The sequence below is a fragment of the Ciona intestinalis genome, chromosome 9, assembly GCF_000224145.3.
Source record: "Ciona intestinalis chromosome 9, KH, whole genome shotgun sequence".
NCBI lineage: Eukaryota > Metazoa > Chordata > Ascidiacea > Phlebobranchia > Cionidae > Ciona > Ciona intestinalis.
Window position 1 is genome coordinate 5,928,207 of NC_020174.2, and position 14,697 is coordinate 5,942,903.

At 37.8% G+C, this 14,697-nt stretch overlaps 3 protein-coding genes across 8 annotated transcripts in view; 2 read left to right on the forward strand and 1 right to left on the reverse strand.

Moving 5' to 3' along the window:
• Nucleotides 1–1,028: 1,028 nt before the first annotated feature.
• Nucleotides 1,029–5,000, forward strand: LOC100184704 (zinc metalloproteinase nas-15). The gene is made up of 9 exons (XM_026836169.1): nt 1,029–1,263; nt 1,332–1,445; nt 1,567–1,710; nt 2,020–2,217; nt 2,542–2,705; nt 3,174–3,309; nt 3,384–3,541; nt 3,820–4,229; nt 4,288–5,000. The coding sequence occupies exons 1-8, from the start codon at nt 1,227–1,229 to the stop codon at nt 4,105–4,107; spliced, it is 1,239 nt and encodes a 412-aa protein (XP_026691970.1). The 5' UTR covers nt 1,029–1,226; the 3' UTR covers nt 4,108–4,229; nt 4,288–5,000.
• LOC100180004 (organic solute transporter subunit alpha) overlaps nt 4,857–14,697 on the reverse strand; it is a 43,934-nt gene continuing 34,093 nt past the window's right edge. The window contains exons 1-12 of one of the 3 annotated variants that reach the window (XM_002131280.4): nt 10,459–11,783; nt 10,236–10,402; nt 9,769–9,998; nt 9,367–9,478; nt 9,155–9,257; nt 8,741–8,893; nt 8,430–8,496; nt 7,228–8,380; nt 6,271–6,382; nt 6,110–6,212; nt 5,590–6,045; nt 5,331–5,534 (exon numbers count right to left, since the gene is read on the reverse strand). In XM_002131280.4, the coding sequence (XP_002131316.1) occupies nt 8,167–8,380; nt 8,430–8,496; nt 8,741–8,893; nt 9,155–9,257; nt 9,367–9,478; nt 9,769–9,998; nt 10,236–10,402; nt 10,459–10,558 (1,146 nt within the window). In that variant the 5' untranslated portion in view covers nt 10,559–11,783 and the 3' untranslated portion in view covers nt 5,331–5,534; nt 5,590–6,045; nt 6,110–6,212; nt 6,271–6,382; nt 7,228–8,166. Of the gene's footprint in view, nt 5,535–5,589; nt 6,046–6,109; nt 6,213–6,270; nt 6,383–6,740; nt 6,971–7,227; nt 8,381–8,429; nt 8,497–8,740; nt 8,894–9,154; nt 9,258–9,366; nt 9,479–9,768; nt 9,999–10,235; nt 10,403–10,458; nt 11,784–14,697 lie in introns of those variants that run through there. The other 2 variants (XM_009861455.3, XM_026836170.1) reach the window with 2 other exon arrangements.
• The window catches only part of LOC100177655 (kynurenine/alpha-aminoadipate aminotransferase, mitochondrial-like), a 6,603-nt gene continuing 4,602 nt past the window's right edge, over nt 12,697–14,697 (forward strand). The window contains exons 1-9 of one of the 4 annotated variants that reach the window (XM_026836167.1): nt 12,697–12,850; nt 12,936–12,980; nt 13,085–13,258; nt 13,313–13,520; nt 13,585–13,803; nt 13,869–13,934; nt 14,022–14,090; nt 14,202–14,312; nt 14,374–14,520. In XM_026836167.1, the coding sequence (XP_026691968.1) occupies nt 12,837–12,850; nt 12,936–12,980; nt 13,085–13,258; nt 13,313–13,520; nt 13,585–13,803; nt 13,869–13,934; nt 14,022–14,090; nt 14,202–14,312; nt 14,374–14,520 (1,053 nt within the window). In that variant the 5' untranslated portion in view covers nt 12,697–12,836. The remainder of the gene's footprint in view (nt 12,851–12,935; nt 12,981–13,084; nt 13,259–13,312; nt 13,521–13,584; nt 13,804–13,868; nt 13,935–14,021; nt 14,091–14,201; nt 14,313–14,373; nt 14,521–14,697) is intronic. The other 3 variants (XM_018813357.2, XM_026836164.1, XM_026836165.1) reach the window with 3 other exon arrangements.

The window sequence follows — 14,697 nt, forward strand, 5'->3', positions numbered from 1 at the left end:
TTCCACGCGTAGAGTTGCACCGGGTGTAACAACGTAATGTGTACAGCGTTTGTTGTTTCCAATGCGTGACAGATGTAAATGCAACAAAACAATAGACTCGTATAACCACCAGCTTACATTACAATGCTATGACGTTGTTAAATTGACCCAAGATTCTATCATCATATCCTACACATGGTCCAGAACAAAGGGAACGGATGATGCATTCACCCCACATTGTACACGTATTGATGCATATTATTAAAAATACCGTGTTGCTCAAACGTGGAATGAGTAACGGTGACATACTTTACTTAAAAGAAACCCGGTTTAACAAACAGACACATTTGTTTATTACTTGCTGCATGGAGAATACTTTATAGGTGTACATATTTGTCGTTTATTAGCATTTTTTATTGTTGCCGGCTGTTTGATAATAAAACAATTATTTCTGTTAATAATTATATAGTAGAGTGGGGAAGAGGAGACACCTTCAGCACTTTATCCATATATTCTCATCGTGTTTTAAACAATTCACAACGGTCTATGGGAGCCGTGAGGATACGGTTTTATAATTCTTTGAATGTTCTTTGTTTACTACGAAAATTTAAATAAAAATATGTCCTATCTTCCCCCACCCTACCATATTAATATATCACGGGCCAACTAACTTCTGGTTGGGTATTTCCATATCGTTAAAAGCCTGTGCTAATGGAAAGATTCCGTTTCAACATAAACAAACCAATAACAACGTATCAGATGTAATTATGTAATGTTATGACAAACAATTTGTAATTAAAATGTTTTTCCCTTTAAATGTCGCTTGGGGAGTAAATCCTAACAGCAAACAAATTAAATGCAGATTTAATTAATTGCAGAATAAATTAGTTGTAGATTATGGGGCGTTTTTTAAATTTAAAGAAAGGTTGCTCGGCTGGTGCGGTGTGCAAACTCTTACGTCACAAGGATTTAATGTTGCCTTGCGTCATATCGCCCACGCACGCAGAAAAAGGGTCAGGGCTCGCGAAAGCTATAAATCTGCGCGACTGGTTGCAGAAGCAGCAGAATTCGCCGAAGATCAAAGCCTAGATTCCTCTGCAATATCTTTGCACTGATATTTAGTTGGGCTGAAAAAAAAACATTTCTTGGCCGACGTGTTAGTTTAATTTTTTTTTTTTTTTTATAACAGCTTTCTGCAACCTAGGGTGTAAAAAAACAACGCAGTAGTAGATCCTGCGGCTTGTATAATGATGTTACATATAACATCGTACGTACTTCTTCTTGGTAAGTTTGCATGTTGTTAATTTAAAATAGAAATTGCTCAGGCTAACACGGTTTTCTATCTTTTTTAGATTTATTCATTGGACATCATTTAGCATTTGCTCAAACAGAAAAAGAATGCAACGATGTGGTTCTTCAGCAGGGGCAAAATTATCCTCTAGAAGTCATTAACGCGTGTGCTCAAAGTAAGTTCAGTCATAAAGAAATGCTAAGGGCAATAAACCTTTAAAACACACATCGTCTTGCCCCAAGGCTGTTCGTAATATTGCAAAATGTTTTAAGTGCGATCTCTGTTTTGATCTGCAGGAAGATTGAGACAAAACTCGCCGTCAGGAGCTTTAAATTCTCCATGCACCGCTGAACCAGATTGCGGAGTTGAAACCTGCGTGTTTGGCTTTCGTAAAGACGCATCTGGTTGTCGTGTTTCTTGCCAATGCAGCGATGGCGAAGGTAATTGGAAAAACACTCACACCTAGACACACCTTAAAACGTTGAAGCCACATAAATATTATACACTGTACTTTACCATTAACTTGTATTTAATTTAATAACCTCGCTGCTACCGTTGTGGCCGTATATTTGTCTTCGGAAAGATAGTTAACGGCAGAGTTAAATACGTGGTGACTTTTAAGCGGGCATGAGATGTATATAAAAAAAAACAACCGTATTATAACCACTATCACTTTTCAGCCACGCGAGGATAAAGCAGGTTACATTTATTCAGTTACGTTAACTCAAAACCCTCATATGTTTTCCCAGGTTTGTATGAAGGCGACATCGAACTGACAGATCTTACCAAAACCTTCCTGTTGAAAAACGTCGACACAGGCGTCCCGACTCCCGCACCCACCTATGACCCACTTGTACAACATGCTGCAGGAAGGTCCATCAGGTTGTGGAACAATATAAGAGAAGGAAATAACTTTGTCGTCCCCTACGCGGTATCTAGGGGCATTGGTAAGTTTTAACGTTTGCTCAAGAGTAGTAACTATATTAGAATTTCTCTCTTTCCTGATCTAGAGCTCATGGAGCATCTGTTATTAGAATCTTATATTTGAATCAGAAATACAAAATATAATCTTAATAAAGAAAATACTGGTGATGCCAGTTTGTACGAAGCCTATATCTTCCATACACTATTCGTTAGTAGACTTTTACGTTTTTGTAGCTGATTACTAAAATAATGCCAGCATTCTAAAAATCCTGGTTATACCCTTCTATCAACATATGCAATACTGTCATGGTACGTGGTTAAAATATTCCCAATTATTTGTATTTCAGGATCAAGTGGACGAGCGGCGATTGCTGCTGCAGTTCGTGACTTCGACGCCAACACCTGCATACGGCTTCGACCCAGCACACGATACTCGGGGCGGCCATATCTGTATATGTATCCAGGTGGAGGATGCTCTTCACCTGTAGGAAGGCAATCGTCCAGACAACAAGTAAGTATTAAAATATAATGGTTTGTGAACTGAGACTTAACTTTCCTAACTCATAGTTTTTTTGTTTTTTTTTCTCAACTTTTTTCTAACTTTTTCTTAACTTTTTTTTAACCCTTTCTTAACTTTTTTCTAACTTTTTCTTAACTTTTTTTTAACCTTTTCTTAACCTTTTCTTAACTTTTTCTTATTTTTTTGGACTTTGGCTCGCCTTCCTTTAGCCAAGCGTTTATGGTTTCAAGGTTCGGCACTGCTATCATTGTGGGTGTGGGTGTTCTTGGGAAAAACCCTAAAATACCATCTACACCAAAGTTGCATAAGTAATATTTCGTAGGCAGGTACGCGGTGTGAAACATATCACCCATTTTATAACAACTGTCGTTGTCCCGCCACTCGAGAATAAATACGTTACATTCAATTATTCTTCAGCCCAGTGATTTTACTCTTTCCTAAAATCCTATTTATATTTAGGTATCTTTGGCTTCTGGTTGCTGGCAGAAAGGGACAGTAATCCACGAGATTCTACATTCACTGGGTTTTTGGCACGAACAAAGTCGACCTGACCGAGATTCGCATGTAAGGATCAATACAGCCAACATATTCAGAGGTTAGTAAACTATAATAAGCCCCGTGTTTTAATGTAAATACAGCAGACCATTTAAATAAGTTATACAACTATAGGCATGGCGTACAACTTCAACAAAATGTCGAACCGACAAATCAATTCGCGAAACTCTCCTTACGACATTGGATCAGTGATGCATTACAACAGCTACGCATTCTCTTCCAATCGTAGACCTACCATTACAGACCTGCAAGGAAGGCCTATTACTACTCAGGTGAGTCTTGTAAAATAACTGGCTTTTTATCGTGATGTACCCCAACCTATGTAATGTTATATATAGTAAGGGGAATGTGACATATTTTTGTTCTATTTTATCGTCTCATTTGGTAGTAAATAAAGAACATTTAAAGAATTATAAAACCGCATCCCTACGACTTTCATGGACCGTTGTTAATTGTTTAAAAACATAATCATGATATTTGGATATTATGTGCTAAAGGTCTCCCCCACCTTACAATATACTAAAGCTTATACCTTGTTTATTTTTGTTAGAGAAACGGATTTTCCCGTCAAGACCTTATCCAACTGAATGCCATGTATGGTTGTACCACAACAGGAACCGGTGGGGGTGGAACTGGCACCGGTGGGGGCGGAACTGGCACCGGTGGGGGCGGAACTGGCACCGGTGGGGGCGGAACGGGTACCGGTGGAGGCGGAGGAGCGGCGGCGGCGGCGGCGGCGGCGGGGAAGTTGCGTAGACAAAAATTCTTTGTGCTCTTCATGGGCTCAAAATGGAGAGTGCAGAAACAACCCGAGGTACATGCTCCCAAACTGCTGTAGAAGCTGTAGAGGTGGCACCACATGTACCGACAACAGCGTCAACTGTCCAGTATGGGCGAGGCGTGGTGAATGCCAGAATAACCCGAGATGGATGACGCCCAACTGCTGCCGAAGCTGCAGAGGTATATGCTATAGTCGCAATTGAAAAGTTAATATGCAACTAATTACTTATTTTTACAGCTTCACCTACCAGACCACCAACAACAACCCCAAGACCTCGGCCAACCTCATGCTCCGACAAAAGTCGTAATTGTCCTGCGTGGGCCCGAGCTCGCTACTGTAGTGCGCGACTCTACGCATCATGGATGTCAATCAACTGCCAGCGAAGTTGCAATCGGTGCAGCAGAGGTTAATCGTCTCCTTGACGTTTGTCGTCGCCTTAATTGCTCGTGACGACAATTAAGATGGTCAATTCTATTCTAAATCAGTTTTAATGACTTTTAATTGACAACTTGTTTAAATTTTAATGTTTTGTTAGTTCTTTATATCGCCTCAGTCATTTTAGTGCAACGGTCTGTGCTGTAAACATGCACAGAGCAATTAACCCACTTTACTATTCTCCACGAAGCTGTTTGAACGTTTGTAATTAACAAGGGTTGTTTACCGATTGTTTACAGCACCTAATGACTTCCTATGCGCGCTCCTTCATTCGTATTATGGCCACGCAAGAATGCCGTATGGAATATGTTCAATCTCAACCCCCATTCACCAATCATTTCCACGAAAATCTGGATTTTCGTCTAGATTTCCGTAACTGTGTTCCTTAGCCTTTATTAGCATAGAGGGAACTGAATGTGTAGATGTAGTTGTTTGGAATGAAAGCGTATTTTGTTGCATGCTTGACGTGGCTTTTGTTTTTGTTCATTATTCAAGAAATAAAACAATTTTATCAAGTCGTGTGGTTCTTTATAAACCGAACCAGGTTTTAAAATGATTGAGAAATTGGTATGTTGTTTGACGTTTAGCTGAAGTATTTAAGTAGCTTCTTACATGTGTATATTATAATACAGTGGGGAAAATATGGCACATTCAAAGAATTATAAAACTTTATCCTCGCGACTCCTATAGACGGTTGTTAATAGTTTAAAAAATGATCAGGATATTCGGATATTATGTAATATTGGTGTCCCGTCTTTTCCCATCCTACTACATGTTTATAGTATTGGTATAATGGATTTCAAGTATGATTGTTTACATAAAATAAGCAAGGAATGGTTAAAAAGTTTGTAAAATTTACTTTTATTTATTAGCATTGCCTAACAATGTGCTTCAATGGTAAAGCGTTAGGTTCTGTGGTACCGTATGAACAACTTTCTTCAACGATTTTATCAACTGAAGATGGAACTGCATCAACAATATGCTGATTTTTAAACAACATTTCGTCATCGTCTGTTAAAAACGCCTGTCTTTGGATATCTTCTTTGCGTCTGGAACGTGGTTGTTTTAAACAGTGAATGTTACGAGTATACACATATGTTTTACCTGTAATACCTCCTGGCAACTATTCCAAGCACGAAAACTTGCAGAATCATGGCGTAATTACTGAAAGCTGAAACACAAGGCTGTATGAATACCAAGGGCAAACTAAATCAAATGAAAAAAATCCAAAAATATATAAACACCCACAAAGTTACATACATGGTAACTCGTAATCTGGAACGACGTGTATGAAACAGAACACACGTGTTATAACGACTGTCGCTTTACGACCACTTGAGGATAAAAGCGAGTTACAATCACTCATTTAAACAAGCATATAATGTTCACCAGTAATATAGGTCTTACCGTCGTAATTCTCCCTAAAATTAAACGGTGCTTCGCATGGGAAGACATTATAATAATCCAAAACACTGAAAATAAGACATTCGTATTCAGTTACGAATGTTATTAAAGTCATGCAGAGAGTTTTCCCTTTTATTGCATGCAGTTTCTCCATACCTGTATAAAAGACAACACAGTAAGAATAAGCATTGCCCAAACAAATATGGGTTGTTGGATTTACCTTCAATTTTTTTGGCAATACGAAACATAAGGTTGAACCCATACATACAGACAACCGCAGATAAGCTGTAGAATATTGCAAGATACAATGCTGGGTTCGTACCCTAAAAAAAGGTTGAAGTGTTATGTTACTTTTTACCACCACCCCACCACACTATATACCTGTGAATCGTTTAACTTGTAGTCCGCCTTCAACAACATGGCGATTACACCATAGAACGGAATCATAATAACGTTTTGGAAGATCATCCACTTGGCAAGCATCATTAGAGATCTGTGTACAGTTTTAAAATACAAAAGGAATAAATATTTCATTATAAACATGGCAGCTCATAAGATACGAATTTTAACCATATGTAAGCCATATACCAGGGTAGGGGATGATGGGACACCTTTTAGCACATAATATCTAAATCTCTTGATCGTATCTTAAAAAATTGACAACGGTCTATGAGAGTCGTAAAGATACGGTTTTATAGTTTTTTTTATTATTATTTTTAGTTTTTTTTTTACCAAATGGAAGGAGAAAATAGAATGAAACGTGTCCCATCTTCCTTCACTTTATTACACATATGAGCTGGCATGTTTGGATTTAAACCGACTAAAAAATATGTTTTTTTACGAATACTTACACAGAGTTTTTAACTTTTGGGAGACAGATTAAGCAGCAACAGGGTGTGTTGTTTAATCCGACATCTATATGTGTGGTTTTATCCACAAAGGATTTGGTTCCCCCAGCAAATGTGATGATCAAGTAGAAATATTTGTATTCGGCGTATGCGAGATATATTTCGGATATAAACGAGAGAACGACCAGCGACCGAGGTGTGAAAACAGCGACAGTACCAACCAGCAATACAGCCTGAAGACATGCATGATGGTTTATGATATAAGAGTGTGGGAGGGAGATAGGACACTTTTTTATTCTGTTTTCTCGTCCTATTTGGTAGTAAACAAAGAACAATCAAAGAATTATAAAACCGCATCCTAACGACAGCCGCAGACCGTTAATTGTTTGAAAAAAGATCAGGATATTTAAATATTATGTGATAAAGGGGTCCCGTCTTCCCCCAGCCTACTATATATAGTGTCTATTGGTTTGGTATGAAGCGAACTTACTGGGTAGCTGCCAAGAATCCAAAGAAGAGAATTTCTAAGATCCTTTGAATTTGACTTTAGAAGTATGTAATGTATTTCCTCGAAGTAAATAGCAAGCATTATTACTAGAAGAATCGGCGGTATAGCAAGGAAAACAACACCCCCAGCACCCCAGCTTTCGAATACAACTGTCATACAGTAGATTAGAGAACAGTATTGTAATCAGTTTGTGACAAAATACATATTAATCAATTTCGTAATCGTGTTTTAAGAGATAAATAAAATTAATGTTAAAACTTCTACTTACTTTCAGAAAACTTGTCAGAGGTCGGGGCCAACAAGTTACAGACTGACTTGTTCCAAATCTCTTTCTGTAACCTTAGGCCTGCCAAGCCTTCCATTATATAAAAGCATGTGTAACTACAGTGAACCAGTAACACCTGCTTAAGCTAACTTAACTTTAGCTTTTGACAAACTATACCTGCACAACTGTACTTAGGTAATAGTTTTCAATAACGTTACTGTGTTCAGAAGTAACTATTTCAACTATCTTGAGCATCCAGTTATACGAGCGGCACATGTGCTAAACAGGTTTCCTATAATGTTCCCATATATTCAGTGTATAAGCTTCGGTTCGTTGAGCAAATAAACCTCGTCACGGGTTACACAAAGCACCAAGCTATATCGCGTTACACAAACATCACGACGAGAACCAGCGATATAGCGAAAGTACATAACATGTTTAATAAAAGTGAGTATTGAATCTTTATTCAATTATATAGTAGGTTGGGGTAAAATGGGACAGGTTTTAATTTTACTGTATGATCTTATATAACCGTAGCGCGCGACATTAAAGGGCGTATTAATTGTTTATTACATGATAGAAAAACATGGAATATTATGTATTAGAGGTATCCCGCCTTACCCCACAGTAATATATCGATTTAGGTATTGTATATTTTAACAGTCTTCCTCTAACACCAGATTGCTATTAGACGCACTGTCGGGGGTTTGTACATCATTTGAATTTGAAACTCCGGTTCCGTTATAAGATGGAACATTATCGCCAAGCACTTTTGTCACGGAAGATGCAACTGCTCCATGGGCACGACTGTATGTTATAGTAGTTTCATCGTCAGTTAAGACTGCCTGTCTTTGAATATCAGCTTTTCGCCTGAAAATGCAGTGTTGTAAATGGTGTGGTAAGATTGTCACCGAGTTACCTGTAGAAATGTCGAGCCAGCACACCAAGAAGAAATATCTGGATTACTACGGCATAGTTGTTGTAGGCTGAAAAGTACAAGCATGAAGATTGGCATACAAAGGGTTAAGTTATATAGTACATTAGCACATAATATCCAAATATCCTGATCCTGTTTTAAACAATTAACAACGGTCTATGGGGGCCGTGAGGATACGGTTTTATGATTCTGGATTGTTGTTTGTTTACTACCAAATGGGACGTGAAAATAGAGTGTAAAAGTGTACCATCTTCCCCAAACCCTTTATATCTTAGCATTTTGTAAGCGCCTACCTTTACGGTTACTGTAAAAGTCGAACGGTGGGTCGCAAGGGAACAAGTCAAATTGAGCTAATACGTTGAAAATTAAACTCTCAAAACCAGTTACGAACATAGTGAGTTGCATGCATATTGTCTTCCCCTTGATTGCATGCATCTCCTCCATACCTGTAGTACAAACATTAATTTCGCTGAAACCAGTCTGTTCAACTGACCATTATACATTAAATATAACAGGAAATAATTTAGGTGGATGTAAGGGAAAAAATGCATTTTATTATATTTGTAAACCAATACATCAAGAATAGTGATTGGGATTAGAGAAAAAACACAACTGATCAAGCGGTCGGGTAAAATTAAGAATATAATTCAACAACTTTGTAGCTATACTACACCACATATAATGATACAAACCATTGGCTGCTATACCTTCAATAGAATTGGCGATAATTGCGATCGTTTTGAAGCCATACATACATACCACCGTGGATAGACTGTTAAATATGGAAAGGTAAACAGCAGCAGGAACCTCCTGCGTATCAAGCATGAGATTTTTAACACTTTACTATTTAGAATTTCAGCACCTAAAACTTTAAAACTTATACTTTTAGCAATTTCAAAAGAAAACGTTATGTACCGACCGTGGTACTGTAAAGCTTGAAGTCAGATTTAAGAATCATTCCAAGAGCTCCATAGAAAGGCGTGAATATAACGTTTTGGAAGATCAACCATTTAGTTGTTGTTGTTACCCGCCTGTTTATTGGTGCTTGTTAATTCGGAATAAAGACGAATGGATTTATTTTTGGAAGTTTTGGGATACAACTTATTAATTGTTAATATCCCGTGATGTTGGAGACATTTCTTCTTTCTTTATTTCCAATATATCTAACATAGAATTAATATGACGAGATATTATCCATACTTCGTCCTTGTTGACACACAAACTGCCCATTTTATGGAACAAGAAATGTCTTCAGTCTAAATCATCAAATAGAACTGCATCGTGTTTATAGGATGAATACTGCCATGGGTTATGTACTTACATTGAGTTGTTTATGGTTGGAATGCAGACCAAACAACAGCACGGGACATTGTTTAGACGGATGTCATTAGATTCTGTTTTATCCACGAAAGGTTTGGTGCCGCCAGCAAACACGATGATGAGGTAGTAGTATTTGTACACGGCAAACGCGACGTATATTGTGTACATGAACGTCATGTACACCAATGCGCGAGGAATAAACACAGCTATTGTAGAAATCAAGATTACAGCCTGGAAAAGGCAAGGGTGTCAGATCAGTCCAAATAAATAGTAGAGGGGAAGAAAGGGAGCTTTTATCTCATATTCTCTATTTAAGAACGGTCAATGGGAGTCTTGAGGATACGATCTTATAATTCTTGAAATGTTTTTTTTGGTTTACTACTATATGAAACGAGAAAATAGAGTAAAACTCCGTCCCATCTTCCCCACCCTACAATATACGACGTTAAAGTTAATTTCATCACTCACTGGGTATGTGCCAAGTATCCATAGAAGGGAAGTTCTCAATTCCTTTGAATTCGACTTTAGGAAAACATAATAAACTTCCTCGCAGTAAAGAAGGGTCATAAGTAGACTAAGCACAGGCGGTATAGTGAGAAATACAACACCACCTGCACCCCATTCTGTGTTGACGTCTATAAAAAGGAAATAAGTTTTGAATACGAACAAGTAGAAATTATGTGTTAAATACCTTTTGAAAAATCTTCTGATAACGGTGCAAGCAAACGACAAAATGAACTGTTGTTCGGGGCAACAAATAACGCGGGGTCTATGTTATTTAAAACCGACATACTTTAACGCTTGTAATGCCTAACCTTTAATTTGTCATCATTTTACCATAGCCTCTCTGTTATAAAGATGAATACCAAGCGCAATTATACAACAGCAAACATATTACAAATCTAAAGCATGCAGACGACTAAGTTATAACCTATAACTTCATAGCAATACGTTGATAATTTTGAGTATGAAATGAAAGTGTAATATTACCGCACGTGATTGGCTTGAAAAGTTAAACATTAACGACTGTTTTCGAGTCATACCGTTCGGTAAACACATAACGACATAACTATATCAGGATATCAGAATAGTTGTTTACCCCTCACTTATGCACTGCACATGGCGTATACTGACACAGGAATATACCAGCACACAATAATCAAGCATGACAATACATCAGCATGCCTGAGCACGTGGAACTTAAAATATAAAGCACATGGCTATATATAGCATGGTGGGGTAAGATGGGTTTTCATACTCGCTTGGCCCATTTAGTATATAATGAACAAAGAATCTTTACAGAGTTTTATAATCGTGGCTTCGCGATTTAAAAAAAGCGTTGTTGATTGATAAGAACATCAGGAAATTGGGATAAGGTTGCAAGTAGTGTCCCACTTTACCCCATAGTAGAGTAAACTGCACATACACTGGATCACTTAATACTGATTGTTATTATTTTACATGCGTTCAGATGTGTATACACCTGGCATATGTGTTTAGCAAGTGGATTTATAGGTTGCTCTTGCATGTCGCTATCTTGTTTTACTGAGGTAATTTATAACTATCAGCAGGATTGCTCAGATTTACATTGTGAGAATTAACTTTAGATTGCGACGCTCAAGTATTTCGATAGCTTGGGTTAAGAAGGCTTTCGTAACCGAGCGAAATATCTGAGTGATTTCTACAAAGAACGAAGAGATATGGTCGAGGGTTTGGTTAGGACTCACTTAACGGGTAATTTTCATTATCATTACTCAGCAAATACAACATAATCAACAAAACAATATTTATTTGACGTTATTTACGCAGGTTTAGTAAACTGGCCGGCTCCAACTACAAGAATGTACTTGTGGCTTAGTATTTCAAATACAGACGACAGCATGTTTTTGGCGGATGAGGCGTTATGCAGGAAATGAGGCGTTATTATGCTCGTCGTACCCGTTGTCGATTACGCTTGTGGTGTAGTGACAAAGCCGTGCAATAAAGGTCGCCGCTTTGCTTTGCTCGGGCAACTCAAGACGACTTTGAAAAAGTAAATATAGATTAATCTATATATAGTAGGGTGGGGAAGATGAGACACAATTTCATTTTATTTTCCCGACCCATTTGGTAGTAAACAAAAAATATTTATACGATCATACCGCATCCTTACGACTTTCACATACTTTTGTTAAATGTTTAAACACAATCAGAATATTTGGATATTATGAGCAACCGCATATACTTTTTTGCGGGTAGTGGTTTTTTATTGTCATGTGTTGGTACATTAATGCTTGAGACTTATAGGGGATACCAATGCTGGCACAAATTATTGGTGAGAACCGGAACAGAAACGTTTGACACGCAAGGCTCTTTTCCATTGAAATCCGTTATAATTCATCGTTTAAGTTTTGTAGAATGTAGAAGCTACAAAGAACAACAGAAAGATCGCAGAAGAAAATGTCATGCAGACGCGCAATGCGTCAAAACTTGGCTTACTTACACATGCATTGATTTTATGTGCGCATGCATTCATACCTTCTACATACTTTGGCAAATAAACCAAAATAATACTCTGGCACTTGACTACTTAATGGTGGAGATAATAAAACGTCAACATTTTAGTTGGTTGAATCAGTAGCTGTGTATGAACATGCTAAATTTATACACAATGTATAGAGTAGATCACGATTAAGCGGGTTTTGTGGTTACATCTTGTCTACTGTAATAAATGCCATTTATAAAACATTATGCCAGTAACAACGGCCATGAGAATTGTCATGACTCGGCAATATGACGTAGAAACGAGAGAAAAGAGAAAGACGGAGAAGTTTGCTTAAGTTTACAGCGGTGCAAGTTTCGCATGACAGCGTTCGTTAAAATTCAGTTGCAGCTATAGCGTACAAACCATGGCGGGTGCAAAGAGCAGAAATTAACAAATATTCCGACAGTTTTTCAGATATTGCAACGGAGTTACAATCAACGCGTTATTGTGACCGCCTTGATAGTAAAGTTTACGTTAATGTTAAAGCTGATTCTCTTTGAGTGTTTATCAAAAGTTGAACAAAGCACAAAGTTCGGTCACTTATAATGGATTACAAAAAGTAAGCTTTCAAAACTGATTTTGATAAAACATAGGTGTACACTGTGTTTGTAGTATTTATTGTTTAAATGTTTATTTTATTTCAGGTTTCTGTCAGAGGAGATGGACTCAAGTGTGTTTTACTTGACCAGGTGTGTTTGTTTGTTTTATGACGATTTTTCGTTGGTGTGTTGGTGTGTGTTGTTACGTAGTTGATAACGCAAAACGGTCGGTAAAATTTACATTGTTTTTAAAGGAAAATGGTTTATTTATCATGGTCTGTACCTGGGTCAGTGGAAATTGCTTCTGGCATGCCCAACCCGGAAACTGTTCCGTTTTCGAGCGCAACCTTTAAGTGCAAAGATGGGACAGAACTTCATGTGGACGAAGACACGATGAGAAAAATTACTCCTTACCAGAGAACGCGAGGGTAAGATTTTTCAATTTGGACAAAATTTTAACTAAAATTCTTGTAATTCCACAGCATGGACGACCTCTTAAAATGGATTTCTGTAATCCACAAAGAATTCCACAACCCACCAAAGATGGGTGCAGCTAAAGATGGGAGCCAGTGGGGAGCTTCGGTTTGTCCTGGATCGTTAGGTGGAATGGACTTCCTTTTTCAAGCCATTATGGAAGAGAATGATGTTGTGTTATTGGACGAGTTCGCGTTCGGAGGAACAAAGAAATTGGTTGGTAATTTACTTTACATTGGAAGTGCAAACAATAAAGACCTCTTTAATGTTTGTGTTGCAGGTTCATAAAATGAACTCGATTTATCTCGGTGTTCCAATGGACGGAGAGGGATTAGTGCCGGAGAAACTCAGAGATATTCTTAATCGATGGGAAGAACTATCGGCACCGATTGCTAATGGACGAAAGATGAACAAACCAAAGGTACTGGTCACCACGCCAGTGGGACAGAACCCGACTGGGGTTAACACGACGCGTGAAAGGAAACAAGAAATATACAAAGTGAGTTGATTGATTTTACTTGATCAATGTCTTCGTCGTAACCTAAATTATCTTTTCTGTTCCAGATAGCTCAAGAATACGATTTGTTAATAGTGGAGGACGATCCTTACTATTATCTGCAGTATGGAAAGGTGAGAATGGGGATTGGAAAATAAACTCACACGGGCATTTTGTTTCGAAAATTATATCTTTGATAGTATATTAACCAAATTTTTCAGACTTACATGCCAAGCTATCAAGCACTAGACGTGGACGGAAGAATAATTCGATTGGATTCAATGTCAAAGGTGAAACGAAATTTCAATGTATATATGCAACAACCTCGTGCTGGATTAGCAATCGCATAATAGTTAAACAATGTAACTTCATGTCGCTCAATGTAGAAAGTTAAATTGCAGTTTATTACTCCTTCAATGAGAATCGGGTGGATGACTGGACCCGAAGCGATCATAGAACGCGCAAGTGGATTTATGGGTTGCTCTTGCATGTCGCTTTCTTGTTTTAGTGAGGTATAGGTTAAAAGTGTTCACTGACATGTACGTGTAAAATAATTTCTCTTTTAAACTTCAGATTGCTACCATCAAATATTTCGATAGCTTGGGTTTAGAAGGCTTTCGTAACCGAGTGAAATATCTGAGTGATTTCTACAAAGAACGAAGAGATATGGTCGAGGGTTTGGTAAAGACTCACTTAACGGGTATTATTTTTTATCTTCCTGTAAGTACATATGGTTGTGGGATCGAGGCGCTGCCAACATTGCCTGCGAGTCTTTGGATACGACACAGCAAACTCTGATAATGATGTCTCGACGTATGTCTGATGAAAACGTTGGTTTTTTTAGTTTGGAACACAAATATTTTTAGAAGTTCTCTTTCACATTCAATATGATATATC

Excerpts from the sequence above, each read along its gene's own strand:
- LOC100184704 (XM_026836169.1), top strand. The coding sequence starts at position 1,227 with ATGATGTTACATATAACATCGTACGTACTTCTTCTTG. Across the intron at positions 1,446-1,566 it reads CATTAACGCGTGTGCTCAAA|GAAGATTGAGACAAAACTCG; the intron begins GTAAGTTCAGTC and ends TTTGATCTGCAG. Across the intron at positions 3,542-3,819 it reads GAAGGCCTATTACTACTCAG|AGAAACGGATTTTCCCGTCA; the intron begins GTGAGTCTTGTA and ends TATTTTTGTTAG.